The sequence below is a fragment of the Schistocerca piceifrons genome, chromosome X, assembly GCF_021461385.2.
Source record: "Schistocerca piceifrons isolate TAMUIC-IGC-003096 chromosome X, iqSchPice1.1, whole genome shotgun sequence".
NCBI lineage: Eukaryota > Metazoa > Arthropoda > Insecta > Orthoptera > Acrididae > Schistocerca > Schistocerca piceifrons.
The window spans coordinates 490,135,482-490,157,504 of NC_060149.1; the positions used below are offsets into that span (position 1 = coordinate 490,135,482).

At 50.6% G+C, this 22,023-nt stretch overlaps 1 protein-coding gene across 1 annotated transcript in view; it reads left to right on the forward strand.

Moving 5' to 3' along the window:
• LOC124722452 (aquaporin AQPAe.a-like) overlaps positions 1-22,023 on the forward strand; it is a 97,338-nt gene that overhangs the window by 43,582 nt on the left and 31,733 nt on the right. The window contains exon 4 of the mRNA XM_047247612.1: positions 2,582-2,776. Within this exon, the coding sequence (XP_047103568.1) occupies positions 2,582-2,776 (195 nt within the window). The remainder of the gene's footprint in view (positions 1-2,581; positions 2,777-22,023) is intronic.

Sequence of the window (22,023 nt, forward strand, 5' to 3'; positions counted from 1 at the left end):
AACACGAGTGGAGACGTGAAAGGGAAGCAGTGGTAGAAGAGTGAGACAAGGTTGTAGCCTGTCCGCATTATTAATCTGTACAGTAATCAAACAGGGAAGCATAGAAAAATTTGGACGCGGCATTATCAAGTTTCGAGAAATAAAAACTGAGGCTTCCCAGTGACACTAATTGTCAAAAACAAGAGTAGGAAGAGCAGTTAAACGGAATGGAGAGTGTCTTGAAAGGATGTAACAAAACCATGAGTAAAACCAAAATATTGGTAGTGGAATGTTGTCGAATTAAATCTAGCGAGGCTGAGGAATTTATCATTAGGAAACTAAAGTCTAAAAGTAGATTAGTTTTGAAACTTCCTGGCAGATGGAAACTGTGTGCTGGATCGATACTCTCAGGAACTTTCTTTTTGTGGGAAAGTACGACTGAGGTACCCAGGCGCGACGCATGACCCGTCCTCACGGCTTTACTTCCACCGGTACCTCGTCTCCTACCTTCCAAAATTCACAGCAGCTCTCCTGCGAACCTTGCAAGCCCAGCACTCCTGAAGGGAAGGATATTGCGGAGACATGGCTTAGAAAGAGCCTGGCGATCTTCCCGGGGGTTGCTGGTCTTGAAAGATTAGCAGGAGAGCTGTGAAGTTTAGAAGTTAAGAGACAAGATACTTGTGAACGTAATACTGCTAGGACAGGTCCAGAGTCGTGCCTGGGTAGTTAAACCGGTAGAGCCCTTCCCCGCAAAACGCAAAGTCCCGAGTGAGGTTCTCGGTCCGGCACAATTTTAATCCACCAAGAAGTTTCAGTGTACACTCTGCTGCAGAATGAAAATACCTTTCTAGACAAGTTTCGCTGTTCGGCCAGTGAAATAAGATCTAGTGAGAATATAAAATGGACTGTCAATGGCAAAATGTTAAGTCTTTGGACTGCAGCATCACATACTGCATTGTATGGCAGGCACAGCAAGAAATAATGCATTCCTTCTGAAACAGTTTGAGCGCTCCTTACAGAAAAGTAGCAACTACCCTCGATTACAAGAGATAAAGTATAACATGGAGAATCCGCGACCGACCGACATCTTCTACAGAGAGAAGGAAAAGTCTTCAAAAGGCGCCAGGTAGGAGAAATAGGAGTTCGGCATGATTTAGTTAATTTGACAATCTTCGTGCACACTGTGACAAGCAGGTACTGGGTCCCATCACTAATGAACCGAAGGCGGCGGTGAACTGTGTACAGCTCTTGGCGAATTTGATCTGTGGCTCCAGACACGGGCATAACCACTCTCATAAACGCCGTAAACTCACTGGTTTGTGTGTACGTATAGTTTCGCAATATTTTTCACATTCAATACACATCGCCTAAAAGCAAAAGTTCTATTTTCGTCAAAATATAATACCTATCGTATTTAATCGTAAAGTTAGTACACGTCTCAGGCAATTCAGCTCATTGAAACATGTAACTAGTTCTTGTTACTCGTTAATTCTTCAGACAGACTTGGAAGATTATTTTTGAGTAACCTGATGGAACCCAACTTACTGATATTCTTAGATACAGATTGCACAAGTAGGTAAGATTGTCCATTCTAGTCCGGTTAAACTAATACTGTAGCAACATGCGCCTATGAACAGCAGAAACAGCCAACAGTTGTGCAGCCGATACTAATCACCACAGATACAAGATAGCGCGTGGTACTAACGCTTCCTCCTAATATGAACGGTGACGCATATTAACATCTTTAAAAGTTTAAAACCTTTACGAAGATGGTTACATTTCATACGTCGTAATGTGTGGTCTAAAACGTAGTGGACGTAAACGCTATCACATATTTACAATAAATTTGTGAATAAAGTGCCCGTTCTACTTTGATGCTCTGCTCTGTTGAAAACTTAGATTCCGTTCGGCTTACCTTAACAGCTCTTAGCCAACCGACAACTGTTGACGATGCCAAACTGTCAATAACCCCAGCACAGAGCAGTTCGTCCCACGGAAGAAATCATTGCGTGTGAAGCAGGCCCAATTGTGCAGCACTCACTGCTCTGTGCTGCGATTATACCGCTTTGGTTTCTGCGAACTTCATTTAGCCCAAATCGGTCCATTCCAGGAAAATTTTAAAAGAACGCTTTCAGATACCTTCTGTTTCGGTCGGAACAGCTACATAACTTTCAGTAAAGTTTTTGACATTGAGGCAATGGGTGTTCCATAATAAAGGCCAGTTTACTTCGTCCTTCCTGTCCCTCTTTACGTTTTCGGTAAGTACAGTTCAGTTTGACTAACATTTAAATTAGAATGTGATTCACTCACGTTCTGCCCGAACATATAAATTGTTAATGATTCGAGTTTGTATGGGGATAAAGCAAGTTAGCATATTAACCATTGCTTGTTAATTGATTAGTTTCAAAATAGCGTGCAGTTTCAGGCATCTTCTCACATTAGAGGGCAGCAGATTGATAAATGCCTTTTTCCAACTTGAACAGGAATTCACCTTTGCCCCACTGCGGAATAGAAGTCTTCGTCGTTGAGACGAGTGATAGTAGTCATTGAGCTGTACAATAGTTACTGAAGGGCTAAATGTTCAGTCTGCTGTTTATTCCAGGCGCTGACACCAGAGGAGTCTGAGTCGACATTAGATGTGACGACAGTCAGCCCACATTTGACGCTGACGCAGGCGGTCTTCGTGGAGGCTTTCATAACATTCTTCTTGATGATGACGGTGTTTGGCGCCAGGTCTGCCAGAGGCAGTGCTGGATTTGCCATTGGCTTATCCATCACGACATGCCACCTGTTCGCGGTATGTATACTCTTCGTACCTACTAAATAGCAGTAATGGAGCAAAGCCAGTAGCAATAAACAAACGTTCCATGAAGCTGTTGAGGAAGCGTGGTACAGCATAATGAAAAGTGGATGGTCTTCGCCATAGCTCTTACCATTTGTAGCTGTGGTCTTCTCCCCTCTGTTGGAGAGTCCAACATGACACGTGATAGTGGTCTTTACCGAAAGTTGTCAAACAGCACCAATCATCTGGACATACAGAGATAGTCAGTTAGGAATTGTAACTGGAATTACTTTGCTGCTGCCATCGCCTTTAGCACCCTGACTCGATGCAGCTGTCCAGAATCACGTCCATTCTATCGGCTGTCGGATGACAGTAATCTTGGTAGACTTCAGAAATTACTGTCGCCATTTCAGATCAGATGAGCTCGCCAATGCTGTGAGACATCAATTGATGGAGCACCTCATTGCATTTACACTGGCTGTATTGTGCCTGTATGTGTGGGAATTCCTCAACGTGCCAGCACTTTCTCTAACATAGCTTGAGGGGCAGATTGCATGCACAGCCGAAAGCTCAAACGCCTGCTGGTGGACTGCCAGCGTCGTGTCCTTGCCATATTCAACTATATTTGGAGCGAGGGTGAGAGCTCGTCTTCGTGGTGAGAGCGAGAGCATCGTGGTACTGAAACACCACATTGAGAATGACAGCTATAACTTAGTCTCGCTAATGTTACCTGCAAGTTGCTCGAGCATATGGTTGTATCAGTAACTAGATCGTCGATATTTTGGTTATCAGCCCAGTTTCCGTCAAGGTCGCTCTACTGACAATTTCGTCTGTGAGGTGTGTGATAAGGGGAGATCCACTAATGCAACGGACATCCAGCATTGGAGTCAAAATTGTAGTTCATAGTGTCCCTGCTATGAACTCCAAATTCACTACTGCCTCTTGTCAGGAAGCACTCAATGGTGTGTACTCCGTCATCAGATTTCTCGACCTATCCTTGGGGCTGATATAGTGACCCAGTGGTTCTCCTGTGTCTGTTCCTGGCTATCCTTGATGCATTTCTCGGTCGACAGATCAACCACCCCCCCTGCAGGTCCGGGGATTAGAATAGGCCCGAGGTATTCCTGCCTGTCGTAAGAGGCGACTAAAAGGAGTCCCGCCCCCTTAAGGGGGTAGTTAGCGCCTGCGTCCGGAGACGGACGGTTCCACGACCTCTATTTGTGGTCATTTTGCTTTTTCACTTCCCGTTTCTTCCTTCCTTTCTTTGCTCTTCTCCATCTCACTGTCTTCCTTCCTCTTTCCCTTGTCTTCTTCTCCTTGCTTTCTCATTGCCTTCTCCTTGCCTACTCTGGTCTCCGCCTCGTCGTTTGAGACAGTCTGTCCTCTCTCTCCTTCTTCCTCTTCTTCCTTCCTCCCTGTGCGCGCCTGAAGGCCGACTCACGCGTTCGCACGCGTAGCCGGTGACAGAGTAACGCGTAATTCCCCGCCCTGGGTAGACAAGTAAGGCACGCACGTACCCCCTGGTAAAGGCCAGGCCCAGGGAGGGGTGATTGCCTGAGCTGATACCTTCTGACCATGCCGATTGGTCCCTCCGTCTGTTTCTCGGAAGGTGTGACCTGAGGTGTAAACATTCACCTAAGGCAGGAGTGCCCTCTGAGAGGGTCCCCACAAGAAAGGAGCGCGCCATCGGAGACGCTAACAATCATGGGAGATTCCTTCGCAATGGATTTCTCTTCCTCTCTCTCGACTTCTGCCCATAAACGGAAACTTGACCAGCCACTAGTGACAAAAGTACTACCGCCTGCCCCACAGTTCCTTGTAGTTTCTCGATCTGAGGACGGAAAAGATTTTTCCTCTGTCAACACTTTCGTTATCCAGAAGGGCGTAGATGCCATAGCCGGATCTGTCAAGTCGTGTACCAGGTTGCGTAATAGTACCTTGTTACTAGAAACTGAGAGCGCCTTTCAGGCACAAAAATTGCTTCGGACCACACTCCTGTACACGTTCCCTGTCCGGGTGGAGGCTCACCGCACTTTGAATTCGTCCCGTGGTGTGGTATATACTCGATCACTTGACGGATTGACTGACGAGGAGATTCAGTCTTTACTCGCTGAGCAGGGCGTGACGGCTGTCCATAGGGTCATAAAAAAGGTCAACAATGACCTTGTACCGACTCGGACACTTTTGTTGACCTTCGACAGTGGTCAGCTGCCGTCGCGTATCAAAGCGGGGTACGAGGTTATTTCTGTTCGCCCCTATGTCCCGACACCTACGCGCTGCTACCAGTGTCAGCGTTTTAATCACACTCGCCAGTCTTGTTCCAATGCGGCTAAATGTCACTTGTGGCAGGGATGCCCATGAGGGTGACTGTCCACCTCCGTCTCCTCGTTGTGTGAACTGTCGGGGTGACCATGCAGCGTCCTCCTGCGACTGTCCCATCTAAAAGGAGGAACGCTGCATCCACGAAATTCGGGTCAAAGAGAAAGTGCCCACCTCGGCTGCTAGCAAGCTATTTGCTAGTAGGAAGCCCGCGCTGCTCCCAGCGGGAAAGTACAGTACTGTCCTCGCCTCTCCTCGGACTACCATGGAGGTGGCGACGCAGACATGCGATCTGACCTTCGGCACCACGGTCGTCCGTTCGGCCAGTGCTAAGATCGCGCGGTCGACGTCTCCGCTTCCTCCCGTCACGCCTCCAACACAAGCACCTTCATCAGCTAGTGCCAAGACGAAGACCCAGAAATCAGATGCAGGGGCCTTCAAGAAGGAACCGTCCCGTGCAGACTTCCTACGTACCTCGCACTCCCAGCCGTCGACCAGTACTTCCACTAAAAGACCTTTCAAGAAGGCTCATAGGAAGCACAGTTCTCCTTCTCCCCCACGGCGCATTTCTTCTCCTGCGCCACCCAGCGGTTGCCGCCCCAGGCCGTCATCCGTTTCGCCTGGCCGCACTGCTGGCGGCCGAACATCTGGCCGTCCACCGGCGGAGGAAGCTGCTCCTCCCAGCCATCTTAACGAGATGGCCGATGAACCTCTAGAACCAATGGACGATGACGGTCCGCCTACTGATAGCGGCGGCAGTACTCGCTCGAAGGCAGGCCCTCAGCGGCCTTCGAGGTGGTCCCTTCTTTCATCTTCCTTTTCTTCTCACGATGGCACTTATTGACTGGAATATTCGCAGCATTCGCTCCAACCGAGAGGACTTGAAGTTGCTGCTCCGCTTGCACCGTCCGCTCGTCGTAGCCCTCCAGGAAACTAAGCTACGCCCATGCGATCACATTGCCTTGGACACTACACCTCTGTGCGTTTTGACCTACCCCCTGTGGTAGGTCTTCCGGCTCATGGAGGGGTTATGTTGATGGTCCGGGATGATATTTACTACGATCCCATCACATTGCACGCCGGCCTGCAGGCAGTTGCCGTCCGAATTACTCTCCCCACTTTTACATTTTCTATTTCTACCGTTTACACTCCATTTTATACTAGTCCCGTCGAGAGTCTTCATGCTGAAGCCGGTGAATTGCCACTGCCCTACCGGCGCGATTTACTGCTTTGTCGGTATGCCTGTCGGCTACTGTAAATGCCCGACCACCCGTCTTATCGTTCCTTTTTTGACTCCCCCCTCGATCGTCAATACGGGTTGTATCTCTCTGCCCTGCTACCCCCTGGAGTTCGCTTTCGTCGCCTCCTTCAACACCTTAATTTTTCACTCCCTGCAACCTTCAGAGTGGGCGAGAGCCACACGCCACCTTGGCTCCAGGCTCAGGTTCGTGTTCACCTTGACCTCAGCTCGCTCCCAAAGGAGGTTACCCCCGGTTCAGTATACCGCTCCCGTTTTGTCTAACTTCATTCGAAGTTCATTAATATGACCTTCATTTATACAGATGGCTGTAAGACCAATGACGGGGTCAGTTGTTCTTTTATTGTCGGGGCGCAAAGTTTCAAATACCGGCTCCTCGGCCATTGTTCGGTCTTCACAGCTGAGCCCTTTGCCCTCTACCAGGCTGTTCTGTACATCTGCCGCCACTGTCATTCTGCTTATGTCATCTGCTCCGATTCCCTGAGCGCCATCCAGAGCCTCAGTGATCCGTATCCGGTTCACCCTTTCATGCACCGGATCCAACGCTCTCTTCAGCAGCTGGTGGACGACGGTTCTCTGGTTAGCTTTATGTGGGTTCCTGGCCATGTCGGTATCCCTGGGAATGAAGCTGCAGATGCCGCGGCCAAGGCTGCGGTCCTCCAGCCTCGGACAGCTTCTTGTTGTGTCCCTTCATCAGATCATAGCAGGTTCATTTGTCGGCGCATTTTATCGCTGTGGCATGCCGATCGGGCTGCACTTACGGACAACAAGCTTCGGGACTTGAAACCTCTTCCCGCGGCTTGGACGTCCTTCTCTCGGCGGGAGGAGGTAGTTTTGGCCCGGTTACGAATTGGACACTGCCGGTTCAGCCATCGCCATCTGCTGACGGCTGCGCCGGCGCCGTTCTGCCCATGTGGGCACTTGCTGACGGTCCGCCACATTTTAACATCCTGTCCGGATTTTACTCCACTGCGTCTTGATCTTGGCCTGCCATGTACTCTCGATGCCATTTTAGCGGATGACCCAGTAGCAGCTGCTCGCGTTCTTCGTTTTATCAAATTGACCAACCTGTCTACGGACATTTGATTATGCTGTTTTTTTAATCCTATGCCTGTAGATGTTTTATCATGTATTCCCTTTTAGTTGCTGTTTTAAACTTGTGCCTCGCGGTGCATTCCTAACGTAGTCTGGGCGCTAATGACCATTGAAGTTGTGCGCCCTAAAATCACAAAAAAAAACAACCACTTTCGCCTACACACAGGCAGTGTGCAGTTAACTACTTACTGCCAAATGGATGCAGTTTACTCACGGTAGAGTTGGTGGTCATTGCTTGAGCCCTGAGTCACATTCGTTCCTGCACTGGTGAGAAGTCAGGTCAGCATGGACTGAGTAACCGTCAGGCTACTAACCAGTGGTATCCTTACAACCCATTGGTTGGGATAATCTCATATCTCTTGACCTGTCAGGCTGGACATAGTTACCTGGTCAGCCATGGGGCTGAAAACTACTTGGTGAGTTTGTGCTTGGGTACCACGGGGCCCCAGCCTTTGCAGCACTTCTCCCTTTGGCCCTGCATGTCTATCATTCTATTTTGACCTCCCTTGGGAACATGCCTGATACTTCTGGAAATCCCCCCAGGAGGTCCACAACTCTTTTGTGGATACGTGCATAGCGAGCACGGGACCCCGAGCTAATGTGGCCCTCCTTCCTTTCCGGGCTGCATACCTTCCTTTTCCGCATCCTTCCCTCTCCCCCATCTTCGCCCCTCCTCCCGTCAGCTCCGGCTCTTCCCTTCCCTTTCTCCCCCTCTGGGAGTATGGTTTGTGCCTACGTCCGGAGACGGACGCTCGTAAATGTACCGCATTCTTCGCCTTCTCTGCTTGTATGTCTATATTCTTCCTTGGTCCTTCTCTTTCCCTTACCTCTTCTCTTTACCCTTTTCTCCGCTGCGGCGTTTGAGACCACTCCTCTTTCCTTTTCCTTTCCCTTTCTCTTTCTTCCTCCCTGTGCGTGTCTGAAGGCCGACCCACGCATTTTTGGCGTAGCCGGTGACGGGGTAACGCGTAATTCCCCGCCCGGGTAGACAGGTAGGACACGTACGTACCCCCTGGTAATGGCCAGGCCCAGGGAGGGGTGATCACCCGAGCTGATACCTTCCGAAAGTGCCGATTGGTCCCTCCGTCCGTTTGTCGGGAGGTGTGACCTGAGGTGTGAACAATCACCTAAGATAGGAGTGCCCTCAGAGAGGGCCCCCACAAGGGAGGAGCGCGCCATCGGAGACGCCGGTAATCATGGGGATTCTTCCGCAATGGTTTCCTCACCTTCTACTAAGTCTGCTCACAAACGTAAGTTCACTGAGTCTCAGCCACAGACAGTTCTTCCATCGTTGCCACAGTTCCTTGTTGTTTCTCGGTCTGACGAAGGTCACGACTTCTCCACGGTCAACCCTTTCATTATTCAGAAAGGTGTCGACGCAATTGCAGGTCCTGTAAGGTCTTGTTCCTGTTTACGGAATGGCACCTTGTTGTTAGAAACAGTGCCCTCCAGGCACAAAAATTGCTGCGTACTTCTCTGCTCCACACTTTACCTGTCCGGGCTGAAGCGCACCGCACTTTAAATTCCTTGCGTGGAGTCTTCTATACACGCTCCCTCGATGGATTGTCTGACGAAGAAATTCAGCAATACCTGTCTGACCAGGGCGTAACGGCTGTTCATAGTTATGAAAAGGGTTGACACGAACATCATTCCAACCCGCACTGTCTTCTTGACATTTGACAAAGTTCAACTCCCATCGAAAATCAAAGCAGGCTATGAGATAATTTCCGTTCGCCCTTACGTCCCAAACCCTACGCGTTGCTATCGATGTCAGCGGTTCAATCACACCAGCCAGTCCTGTTCCAATCCTGCCAAACGTGTTACGTGTGGCAAGGATGCCCACGAGGGTGCTTGTCCACCTCCATCCCCTCGCTGCATCAACTGTATGGGTGACCACGCTGCTTCCTCTCGAGATTGCCCCGTTTTTAAGGACGAAAAGCTCATCCAGGAAATAAGAGTGAAGGCAAAGGTGCCGACCTATGCTGCTCGAAAATTATTCGCCAGTCGACAGCCCACCGTGCCTCAGACAGGAAAATACAGCACTGTCCTTGCTTCTCCTCAGCCAACAAAGGAGGCAGCCACGCACACTTGGAACCTCACCTTTAGTGCCACGGTCGTCAGATCGGCCAGCGCAAAGATCGCCCGATCAACCTCACCACTTTCGCCTGCCCACTCTCTGGCTCACCCTTCGTCGGGTTCTGCTAAATCTCGAGCCCAAAAGTCAGACACAGACTCCGAAAACAGAGCATACTTGCGAAAAGTTTTTACATACTGCAACTTCCCAACTATCGGTTCCTCCTTCATTTAAACATCATACTTCCAAGAAGGCTAGAAAGAAACCCAGTTCCTCTCCTTCTCCGCCAAGGCGTGTCTCATGTACGGCACCACCTGGCAGAAATTGCCCTCAGCCGTCTTCTGTGTCGCCGAGGCGCACTGCTGGCGGCCGATAAACCAGCCGATCGCTGGTGGCAGGAGCTGCTCCTGAACAACCTATGGATCGGGATCTTCTGCCTTCGGCTGAATGCCATTCCATGCTGTCGGTGGCAAGCTCTGAGCAGTCGTTGAGTTGACAGCAACCTTGGTCACATTCCTCCATTTTCTGTTCACCCTATGTCCATTATCCACTGGAATATCCGCGGCATTCGAGCCAATCGGGATGAATTGTCGATCCTCTTACGATCCTACTCGCCGGTCATCTTCTGTATTCAGGAAACAAAGCTGTGTCCCCATGACTGCTTTGTTCTCCCTCATTTTCAGTCCGTCCGATATGATCTCCCCTCTGTTGAAGGCACTCCAGCACATGGACTCATGATTCTTCTCCATGATACTCTCCATTATCAACCAATCCCCTTAAACAGTTCATTCCAAGCTGTCGCCGTCCCTCTTTCCCTTTCTGGATACACGTTTTCTCTTTGTACTGTATACATTCCATCATCCACACCAATGGCACGAGCTGATCTTCTTCATCTTCTTGGTCAGCTTCCACCCCCTATTTGCTGGTTGGGGACTTCAATGCCCACCACCCGCTTTGGGGACTCCACATCCTTGTCCACGTGGCTCCCTATTGCTGGACGTCTTCCACCAAGCGGATCTAGTTTGCCTCAACACAGGGGTCCCAACATTTTTGTCTGCCTCCACGACAAGTTTCTCATTTAGACCTTGCGGTCGGTACTGTTCATCTAGCTCGGCGCTTCGAATGGTTCGCCCTTGGTGATACACACTCGAGTGATCACTTCCCATGTGTCCTTAGACTGCAGCCTCGACTGCAATATATGCGCCCGCGACGCTGGAATTTTGCCCAAGCTGATTGGACACTTTTTTTGTCTCTAGCGACATTCGATGACCGTCACTTTCCCAGCGTCGACAATGAGGTCACACATATTACAGACGTTATTCTTACAGCTGCGGAACGTTCAATACCACGCACCTCCGAATTGCCCTGGCCGCCCCAGTTCTTGGGTGGAACGAGGCATGCCGTGATGAAATACGTGAGCGGCGACGTGCTTTCCGCGTTTTCCGCCACCATCATACTGTGGCCAACTGTATCCGCTATAAGCAGTTCCGTGCGCGATGCTGTCGTGTAATCCGCGATAGCAAGAAGGCAAGCTGGTAATTCTTTATTAGCTCATTTAACACCTTCACGTTTGTCTCCTGCACCACACCCCATCCCCACGTCCTTCGAGCTGGAACATACCGAAAGCTGACTGTGGACTTTACTCCTCCCTGGCGACCTTTCCAGACCACGATTTTCTCAGTTGTGACAGTCAGGTCGAATACCTCACGGCTGTTATCTATGCTGCCGAACGTTCCATTCCTCGTACTACCTCTTCTTCACGTCGCGTTTCCGTCCCCTGGTGGAACGAGGCTTGTAGAGACGCTGTCCGTGCTCGACGACGTGCTATACACACCTTTCGCCGCCATCCTGCGTTGGCGAATTGTATTGGATACAAACGACTCCGAGCGCAATGCCGTGGAGTCATCAGACAGCAAAAAAGCTTGTTGGGCCTCTTTCACCAGCTCCTTTAACAGTTTTACTCCCTCTTCTGTCGCATAGGGTGGCCTGCGCCGGCTGTCGGGCATTAAGGCCCACTCCTCGGTACCTGGCCTGACCTCGGGTAATGAGGTCCTCGTTGATCCTGTGGATGTCTCCAACGCCTTCGGCCGGTTTTTCGCGGAGGTTTCAAGCTCCGCCCATTACCACCCTGCCTTCCTTCCCAGGAAAGAGGCAGAAGAGGCTCGGCGACCTTCCTTCCACTCGCTGAATCTGGAAACTTATAATGCCCCTTTTACCATGCGGGAACTCGAACGTGCGCTTGCACTGTCCCGGTCCTCTGCTTTGGGGCCAGATGCCATTCTCGTTCAGATGCTGGCCCACCTTTCTCCGGCAGGCAAAAGCTTCCTTCTTCGTACCTACAATCGCGTCTGGACCGAAGGTCAGGTCCCCATGCTTTGGCGTGACGCCGTTGTTGTTCCTATACCCAAACCCGGAAAGGATAGACACCTTCCTTCTAGTTACCGCCCCATTTCTCTTACAAGCTGTGTCTGTAAGGTGATGGAGCGCATGGTTAATGCTCGGTTAGTTTGGATTCTTGAATCTCGACGACTACTTACTAATGTCCAATGCGGCTTTCGTCGCCGCCGCTCCGCTGTTGACCACCTTGTGACCTTGTCGACATTCATCATGAACAACTTTTTGCGATGGCGCCTAACGGTAGCGGTGTTCTTCGATCTGGAGAAGGCTTATGATACCTGTTGGAGAGGAGGTATCCTCCGCACTTTGCACAGGTGGGGCCTACGCGGTCGCCTGCCCCTTTTTACTGATTCCTTTTTAACGGATCGAAAGTTTAGGGTAGGTGTGGGTTCCGTTTTGTCCGACGTCTTCCTCCAGCAGAATGGAGTGCCTCAGGGCTCCGTCTTGAGCGTAGCCCTTTTTTGCCATCTCGATCAATCCAATTATGGATTGCATACCACCTAATGTCTCAGGCTCTCTCTTTGTCGATGACTTCGCGATCTACTGCAGTGCCCAGAGAACATGCCTCCTGGAGCACTTTTTTCAGCGTTTTCTAGACAGCCTATACTCGTGGAGCGTGGCAAATGGCTTCCGGTTCTCTGAAAAGACGGTTTGTATCAACTTTTGGCGGTGTAAAGCGTTCCTTCCGCCATCCTTACATCTCGGTCCCGTTGTTCTCCCATTCGTGGAAACAACGAAGTTTCTAGGGCTCATGTTGGACAGGAAACTTTGTTGGTCTCTGCACGTCTCTTATTTGGCGGCCCGTTGTACACGTTCCCTTAGTGGTTCATCTTGGGGAGCGGATCGCACTGTCCTGCTTCGCTTGTATCGGTCCATAGTCCGACCGAAGCTGGATTATGGGAGCTTCGTCTACTCGTCCGCTCGGCCATCCCTCTTACGCCAGCTCAACTCCATCCACCATCGGGGGATACGTCTTGCGACCGGAGCCTCCTACACTAGTCCTGTTGGGTCTTTATGCTGAAGCTGCCGTATTACCATTGACCTACCGGCGCGTCGTACTGCTGTGTCGGTATGCCTGCCGGCTGTTGTCTATGCCCGACCACCTGTCTTACCAGTCCTTCTTCGCCGATTCTCTCGACCGTCAGTACGGGTTGTATGTGTCTGCCCTGCTGCCCCCCCGAGTCCGCTTCCGTCGCCTGCTTCGACAATTGGATTTTGCCCTCCCTACCACCTTCAGAGAGGGTGAGAGCCCGACAACACCTTGGCTCCAGGCTCCAGTTCATATTTATCTCGACCTCAGCTCACTCACGAAGGAGGGTACTCCGGCTGCAGTGTATTGCTCACGGTTTGTCGAACTTCGTGCTCGACTTGCCGGTCACACCTTTATTTACACTGATGGCTCCAAAACTGACGATGGTGTCGGCTGTGCCTTTGTCGTCGGGGCCGCCACCTTTAAATACCGGCTCCTCGACCAATGTTCCAGCTTTACGGCCGAGCTTTTTGCTCTCCATCAGGCCATTCAGTATGCCTGCCGCCACCGCCATTCATCGTATGTACCCTGCTCTGACTCACTCAGTGCTCTTCAGAGCCTTGGAGCTCCCTATCCGGTCCATCCCTTGATTCAACGGATACAGCAGTCCCTCCATTCTCTCGCTGATAATGGTTCTCCTGTCAGCTTTCTGTGGGTTCCCAGACATGTAGGAGTGCCTGGGAATGAGGCTGCGGATGCTGCAGCCAAGGCTGCAGTCCTCCTGCCTCGGCCAGCCTCCCATTGTGTCCGTCATCTGACTTTCGTGGGGATGTATGTAAGAGGCTTGTGTCGTTGTGGTGGGATGCTTGGTCATCCCTCCAAGGAAACAAGCTCCGGGCAGTAAAACCGCTCCCAACTGCTTGGACAACCTCCTCCCGACCATCTCGGCGAGAGGAGGTCCTTCTGACCAGGTTGCGGATTGGGCACTGCCGGTTTAGCAACCACTACCTGCTCTCCGGTGACCCAGCCCCACAGTGCCCTTGTGGTCAGGCATTAACAGTGCGCCATGTTTTATTGGGTCCCCGTTTTAGTCAATTTCGTGTTGTCCTGTCCGTGCCATCTACTTTACCAGATGGTTTAGCTGATGACGCTCGAGCAGCTGCTCGTATTCTGCGTTTTATAACTTTAACAGGCTTGTCCAAAGACATCTAACCTTTTTACTTACTTTATCTGCATCTTTGTCAGGTCCTTCTGGTGTCCCCCCCCCCCCATCCCCTTGAGTTTTACTAGATTCTATGTGCTCTAACAACAGTGACTGGGCGCTAATGACCTCAGCAGTTGAGCGCCTTTAAACCCCACAAAAAAAATCTAGTTACGCCTTGGTTACATCTTCATCCCTTCCTCCCCCTTCCTTACCCCCATCCCGAACCCCTCTCTTCCCCCCCTCCCCTGCGGCTCCCACACCTTCTCCTCTGGGCGCTGCTCCCCCTCCCCAGCCAGAGAAGTGTCCCACTCCTTCGGCGTCGGCCAGTCAAGGGCGCCTCTCCCGGGATGCGTCTTCCGGCATCTTCCAGGCCAAAGGTCTGCTGCCGCGCGACGACCGCGAGAGCCGCGGTCTGTCGGGCCCCAGGTCGCCCGGTCTCTTTCTGTTCCTGATCTTGCTGCAGCTGGCTCCTTTATGCCACACAGCCCTCCTCAATCTCAGCCTGAAAAGAAGAAGAAGAAACGTAAGTCCCGGGACAAAGAGCTTCTGGTTTCACTGGAGGTCCCTTCCCCGACTTCACAACCGGATTCCGACCTGTCGTTCATGGATGTCGCCCCCTCCTTGTCGGTGACGGGTGGGGACCCAGCTGTATGACTGGATTTAGCGCGTTCAGCCCTCATTGAAACCATCGTTCTGTGGTTCTCCAATGGAATTGTAATGGGTACTATCGTCACCTTTCGGAATTGAAATCACTTCTTTCGTCCTACTCTGCAGATTGTGTGGTTCTCCAGGAATCTCATTTTACTGATGCTCACTCACCGACCCTCCGTGGGTTCCGTGTTTTCTGTCGAAATGGGGTCGGACCCCGGTGGGCTTCTGGTGGCGTTTGTACGTTGGTCCATACAGACATTGCTAGCACGTGGATTCCTCTTCAAACTACATTGGAAGTGGTTGCTGTTAGGGTCCACTTGGACTCTGAGGTCACAGTTCGCAATCTTTATCTCCCTCCTGACAGGACTCTTACACCTGGTGCCTGAACTGCCCTTCTTCAGCGACTTCCTCCTCCCTTCCTCCTCCTTGGGGATTTTAATGCTGATCATCCCTTGTGGGCCAGTGCATTTCCATCTAGACGAGGTCTTCTCATAGACCAGTTTATTTCAGACAATGACTCGCACCTTCTTAATGATTGCTCCGCTACTCATTTCAGTGTTGGTCATTGTACCTTTCATGCCACTGATCTTTCTTTCCTCTCCCTCACTCCTCGCTTCATTACAGTGGTCGCCACACGACGACCCTCGTGATAGGACCATTTCCCGTTGATTATCTCGCTCCCTTCCCGCTCTCTGGTGGACAGGTTACCTCGTTGGTCTTTCCAACGTGCCGATTGCCCTCTATACACTGCACAGGTCGTGTTTTCTCCCCCCCCTGTTGGGTTGTATTGATGACGTCCTACGTGACGTGTCTGACGCGATTGTTCGCACTGCTAGCCTTGCTGTCCCGCGCTCATCTGGGCCATTTCGTCGCCGGCAGGTCCCATGTTGTATGGCCATTGCCATCTGTGATTGCCGTCGAGCTTTGCAACACCTTAAGAGGCACCCATCTGTAGCCAGCTTTACTACCTTTAAACACCTCCGCACTAAAGCCCGTTATTTAATCAGACAGAGCAAGTGGATTTTTTGGGAACGATTCGTTTCTTCCCTTGGTTCTACTGTCCCTCTGTCATGGGTATGGGCTACTCTTCGCTCTCTCAGAGGTTGCCATCGGCCATCCACCCTCGCAGGCCTTCACCTCCCAGATGGCCTTTGTATGGACCCATTAGTTCTTGCAGAACATCTTGCGACCCATTTTGCAGTGGCATCAGCATCAGCCTCCTATCCAGCTGCTTTCCTTCACCAGAAACAGCGGGCTGAAGCTTCCATCTTCTGTTTCGCCCCTTGTGAGTCAATCTTTCAACGAACCTTTTACTGAATGGGAATTTCTTTCTGCTCTATCTTCTCATGATACAGCCCCTGGCCCAGATTCCATTCATAACCAACTGCTTTGACATCTCAGTGCTCCACAACGGCAACATCTTCTTCGGGTGTTTAACCATATCTGGCTCCAGGGTGACTTCCCTTCTCAGTGCTGGGATAGCATCGTGGTTCCTGTCCTTAAGCCTGGTAAGAACCCCCTATCTGTTGACAGCTATTGGCCAATTAGTTTGACCAATGTTGTTTGTAAGTTACTTGAACGGATGATAGCCCGTCGGCTCAATTGGGTCCTCGAATCTCGGGATCTATTGTCCCCTTACCAGTGTGGCTTTCGAGAGGGACGGTCTTCAATCGATCATTTACTTCGCTTGGAATCCGCAGTTTGGCAGGCTTTTTCCCAGGGCCGCCATTTGGTTGCAGTGTTTTTGACCTTCGCAAGGCCTATGACACGGCCTGGCGCCATCACATCTTACTTACCCTTTAGCAGTGGGGTCTTCGGGGCCCACTCCCGATTTTTATCTGCCGGTTCCTGTTCCATCGGTCATTCAGAGTTCGAGTTGGTACTGTTTTTAGTTCTCCACGGACCCAGGAAACGGGCATCCCACAGGGTTCTTTCATGAGTGTCCTTTTCCTCATTGCTATAGATGGACTTGTGGCCTCTGTCGGTCCCTTGGTCGCCCCTGCCCTGTATGTGGATGAATTCTGCATTTGGGTTAGTTCCTCCTCGATGGCATCTGCAGAACGGCTGCTCCATGGAGCTATACGGCATGCCTCTGCATGGACTTCTCACACAGGTTTCAATTCTCTCCTTCAAAATTGCGGGTGGTCCACTTCTGTCGCCGTACTACGATCCACCCTGATCCAGAGCTCTATCTCAATGCACAACGATTGCCTGGGGTCCCACAGTTTCGTTTCCTGGGTCTTCTTTTCGACAACAATCTCACTTGCCTCCACCATATCAGACCCCTGAAGGTAGGATGTTTCCGTAAACTCAATGTCCTTCGCTTCCTTCCCCACTCCTCTTGGGGTGTGGACCGTTCCCTCCTTTTCCGTCATTATCGTGCTCTAGTTCTGTCTCGCTTGGACTATGGTTGTCAAGTTTGTGGTTCAGCTGCTCCTTCCACACTGCACGTGCTGGATCCAGTCCACCATCATGGTATCTGTTAGGCCACTGGTGCCTTCCATACTAGCCCTGTTGATAGTCTCCTGGTTGAAGCTGGGATCCCCCCCCCTTTCCGTTCGGCGGTCCCAGCTTCTGGTGTCTTATGCACTCCCTATCCGTTCCTCTCCCACTCATCCTTCCTATTCTATCCTGTTCCCAGACCATGGACGTCGCCCACCAGACTCCCGCCCACGGGCGGTTTTACCGGTTGGGCTCCACCTTGCATCTCTTTGCCGTGATTTCCAGCTTCCTTCTTTGTCCTACCTTCCTCGCTTCCTCCCCTCCACACACACACCCCCTTGGTTATTTCCTCGGCCTCGAATTCGGATGGATATCCGCCGCGATCCGAAAGATTCCATCCCCCCCCCCGGTGGTGTTCCGTTCCTTTTTCCGCCTCTAAATCTGCTGATCGTGTTGGGTATGCCTTCACATCCTCTGTTGGAACGGAAAGTCATCTGCTGCCACCTACATGTGGGGTGTTTACTGCGGAATTTATGGCAATTCGCCAGGCCCTTACCTTTATTAAACAGTCCCAACACAACCGCGTTTTGTTATGCACGGACTCGATGAGTGGCCTTCTTGCTATTGACCGGTGTTTTTCGCGCCATCCCTTGGTCTCTGCCATCCATGACAATCTCGCTGATATTCACCGTGCTGCTTGTTCCATTGACTTCCTTTGGGTCCCTGGCCATGTGGGTATCCTGGGTAATGAGCTCGCTGATAGTTTGGCTGGGGGAGCAGTTACTTACCCGTTTTCTGTAGCCCCTCCTGCAGCGGATTTACGGCTTCACATCAAATCCCACTTCGCACAGCCATGGGCCAATTCTTGGGAGGCTACTCCACTGTCTAATAAACTTCGTGCAATTAAGGTGACACCAGGCCCGTGGCGTTCTTCCTTTCACATCTCCCGAAACGACTCGACCACAGTGTCGTCTCCGCAATGGCCATACTCGGTTGACCCATGGTTTTCTTTTGCGTGATGAGCCATCCCCACTATGTGGTTGTGGAGCCTTCCAGTCGGTAGCCCACATTTTGGTTGAATGCCCCCTTCTTTTGGCTCTGCGTGCTAAGTACAGGCTCCCCCACACTTTACCTTTGACGTTGGCTGACGATTCCCGGATGGTCTCTCTGGTTCTCGGTTTCCTCCGGGAAAGTGGTTTTTATTCTCAGTTTGAAGGTTTTTAATCTCTCTGGTGTTGGGGCAGGGCAATGAGTGTTTGGGTGTCTCCCACTGTAAGCAGTGTTTGGAGAGTCCTGATTCACCTCCCTGACCGAAATCCTCTTTTCTTTTCCTTTCTCTGTTTTTACCTTTTTTTAAGGCTTGGTTAGTCTTCCTATTCCCATACGTACTTTCTACATTATAGCAGTTGTACCTTTTAAGTCACAGGTGGTCTTGCCTATGCTGCTTCCGCATAGTGTTGGGTTCGTTCTCTTGCCAACTTCCCTCATTTTGTTTTTTACCAATGACTACATGACTGCCTTTTTAAGTTTTTTCTCTTCTTCCGTTTTTTTTGTTCTGACTTTGCTGAGTTGTCCCATTAGCGGAATGGCGCACATTTGAAACAAGGGACTGATGACCTTGCTGTTTGGTCCCTTAAACCTCAAACAACAAAATTTTTAGGTCCTACATTTTACAGGAGACTTTGCTGGTCTCCACATGTCTTACTTGGCTGCTTGTTGTACCTGTTCCCTAAATGTCAGTGTTCTCAGCGGTACGTCATGAGGAGCAGATCGAATGGTCCTGCTACGCTTATATCGTTCCATTGTCTGATCAAAGCTGGATTATGGGAGTTTTGCCTAGTCTTCTGCTCGGCTGTCCATCTTACGCAGTCTACACTCTATCCAGAATCGCGAGGGTTATGTCTGGCGACTGGAGCATTCTACACCAGCCCTGTTGAGTATGTATGCCGAAGCTGCCGAATTACTGCTAAACTACCGGCGCGGTATGTTGCTTTGTCGGTACGCCTGCCGACTGAAGTCATTGCCCGACCATCTGTCATATTTCTCCTTCTTTGCCGACTCTCGCGACCGCCAATACGGGCTGTATGTCTCTGCCCTGTTACCTCCTGGAGTTCGCTTTCGTCGCCTGCTTCAGCAACTTGATTTTACCCTCTCTACCACTTTTCGAGTGGGTGAGAGCCCAACGCCACCTTGGCTCCAGGTTCAGGTTCGTGTTCACCTTGAACTCAGCTCGCTCCCAAAGGAGAGGACCACGGATTCGTTACACCACTAGAGGTTTGTCGAACTTCCTTCGAGGCTCGCTAATTGATTTATTTACACATATGGCTCAGACTGCTGCTGGCGTCGGATGTGCCTTTGTCGTTGGGATGATACTTTCAATACCGGCTCCTTGACCAGTGTTCAAGCTTTACAGCTGAGCTTTCTGCTCTCTATCAGGCTGTTCACTATATCCGCCGCCATCGACGTTCTCCCTATGCCATCGTGTGTGTGTGTGTGTGTGTGTGTGTGTGTGTGTGTGTGTGTGTGTTTTCCTAGCCACGTTGGGCGTGAATACGAACGAAGCTGTTGATGCTGCGGCCAAGGCTCATGTCGTCCTGCCTTGGACAGCTTCCTTTTGTGTCCCATCAACTGATGTTAGTGGGGTTCTTTGTTGGCACGTTTCATCATTGTGGCATGAGGCTTGGTCCTCTCCATGAAAATAAGCTTAGGGCCATCAAACCGATCCCAACGGCTTGGACGACCTCATCACTCCCTTCCCGGCGAGAGGTGGTCATTTTGGCCAGGTTGCAGATTGGGCATAGCCGATTTAGCCACCGTTACCTGTTGTCCGGTGACCACGCCCTGCAATGCCCCTGTGGTCATCCATTGACGGTGCGCCATATTTTATTGTCCTGTCCCCATTTTATTGACTCGTGTTGTCCTGTCTCTGCCGTCTACCTTACAGGAACTTTTAGCTGATGACGCTCGAGCAGCTGCTCGTATCCTTAGTTTTAGTACATTGACTGACTTTTCCCAAAGATCTTTTATCTGTGTCTTTGTAATTACTTTCTGGTGTTGCCCCCTTGCGTTGTTCTACGCTACTAGTGCATTAACGTTTGTGACTGGCCGCTAATGACCTTAGTAGTTGAGCGCCCTAAACCACAAAAAAATATTGGATAGAGACTGCTCAGGCAATAAATCGGTGGCAGCAGGTGACTCCTGTTGCGTAAGCTACCTCATTGAATGTTCCATGCCTTAGCAGTCTCACAATGTGATCCTCCACTGGAATTGGGGCGGTTTTTTCCACCGCCTGACTGAGCTGCGGCAACTGTTAAGCTTTATACCTGCTATATGCATTGCCCTCCAGGAAACGTGGTTCCCAGCAGTGTGGACCCTGCCCTCCGCAGCTATGAGATATTACAGGAACTGTAGCGACTGTAATAGTCTCAGGTGGAGTTTGCGTTAGTCCTAAACTTGGTCTGTCGTGAACATGTGCCCATTCATACCCATTTTGAAGCAGTGACTGTCAGAATAAGCACGACACAGGAAATAACTGTCTGCAATGCATATCTTCATCCAGATGGTGCAGTACTCCTGAATGTATTAGCTGCACTGATCGATAAAATCTCCCAGCATTAGGAAAGGTTTAGGCAGTTTAATGCCCATAACCCCTTGTGGGGTGGTACCATGCTTACTGGCTAAGGCAGAGCTGTCGAAACTTTACTGGGGGCGTGGCACTATCCCGTCATCTTGAATATCGGTATTTTGGGCCAGAAAACGTCTAGTGGTTGGGTGACGTCACGGCTGCAGTTTTGGGTGGCGCCACCCATTGGTTGTCCCAATACTACTGAGGACGCTCAGACTGGTGTCAGGTATACCTTCATTGGCACAGACGATTTTCGGAATTGGCTTCTGGAACACTGCTCAGTATTTACATGGGGCTCTTTGCTGTGTCAGGCCACGCATTTCATTTGATGACACAGGCTTTCCAGTTATTTGCTCCAACACTCGGCCCTTCAGAGCCTCTGTGCTGCACACAATCAATCCCTTAATGTAACATGTCCAAGAAAGCTTGCACATGTTTACTCTTGATGTTTGTAGGTCCCTGTCCACTTCAATCAGATGGCAAACAAAGCTGCTGATGCTACTGCCAAGGCTGCAGTCCTATCTTGGCCTACTGGTTCCTCTATTCCTTCTAGTCTGTGTGTTGCCATCTTCAGCAGGTGGTGTCACTCCATCACCAGTGGTCTTCCCTTCACAGGGGCAAGCTCTGAGCAATTAAACACCTCCCAGTGGCTTGACTGACCACCTCTCAGCTCTCATGCTTCCTAAACATTTTAGCTAGGTTGCATATTGGCCACTGCCGTTTTAGCCATCGCCATTTGTGATCCCCACAATTATGTGCTCACCGTCATCAACCTTTGACAGTTCCGTTTTAGTGAACGACGCATGGTCTGTTGACTGCGTTTTACTTTTTATGCGACATACAGCAGTTTTTGCGCCCTAGAAGTCTTTTTTGGCCCTCCAGGTCTCGCTGGGATTCCAGAGAACGAACATGCTGTCTTTGCCATGTTGGCTACCATCACGCAGATTTTTGGAGAAGGGTATACTGGAATTAAACATTCAATCGACTGTTTCTTAGAGGCTTGTAAAGCAAAATTGGTATACCCTGGTTTCTCTTAATAATAAAAGCACTAAATGGAACCTGACAATGTGCATGCAACAAAGTTGAGCAGACTTCACATAGGACACAATTGGCAGACACATTGCCACATACGTTGTCAGGATCTACCCCACTGTTGCTGCGGTGCTCATCTGATGGTTGCCTGTACCCCATCAGATGGCCCTATTTTGCCCACCTTATGGCAAAACC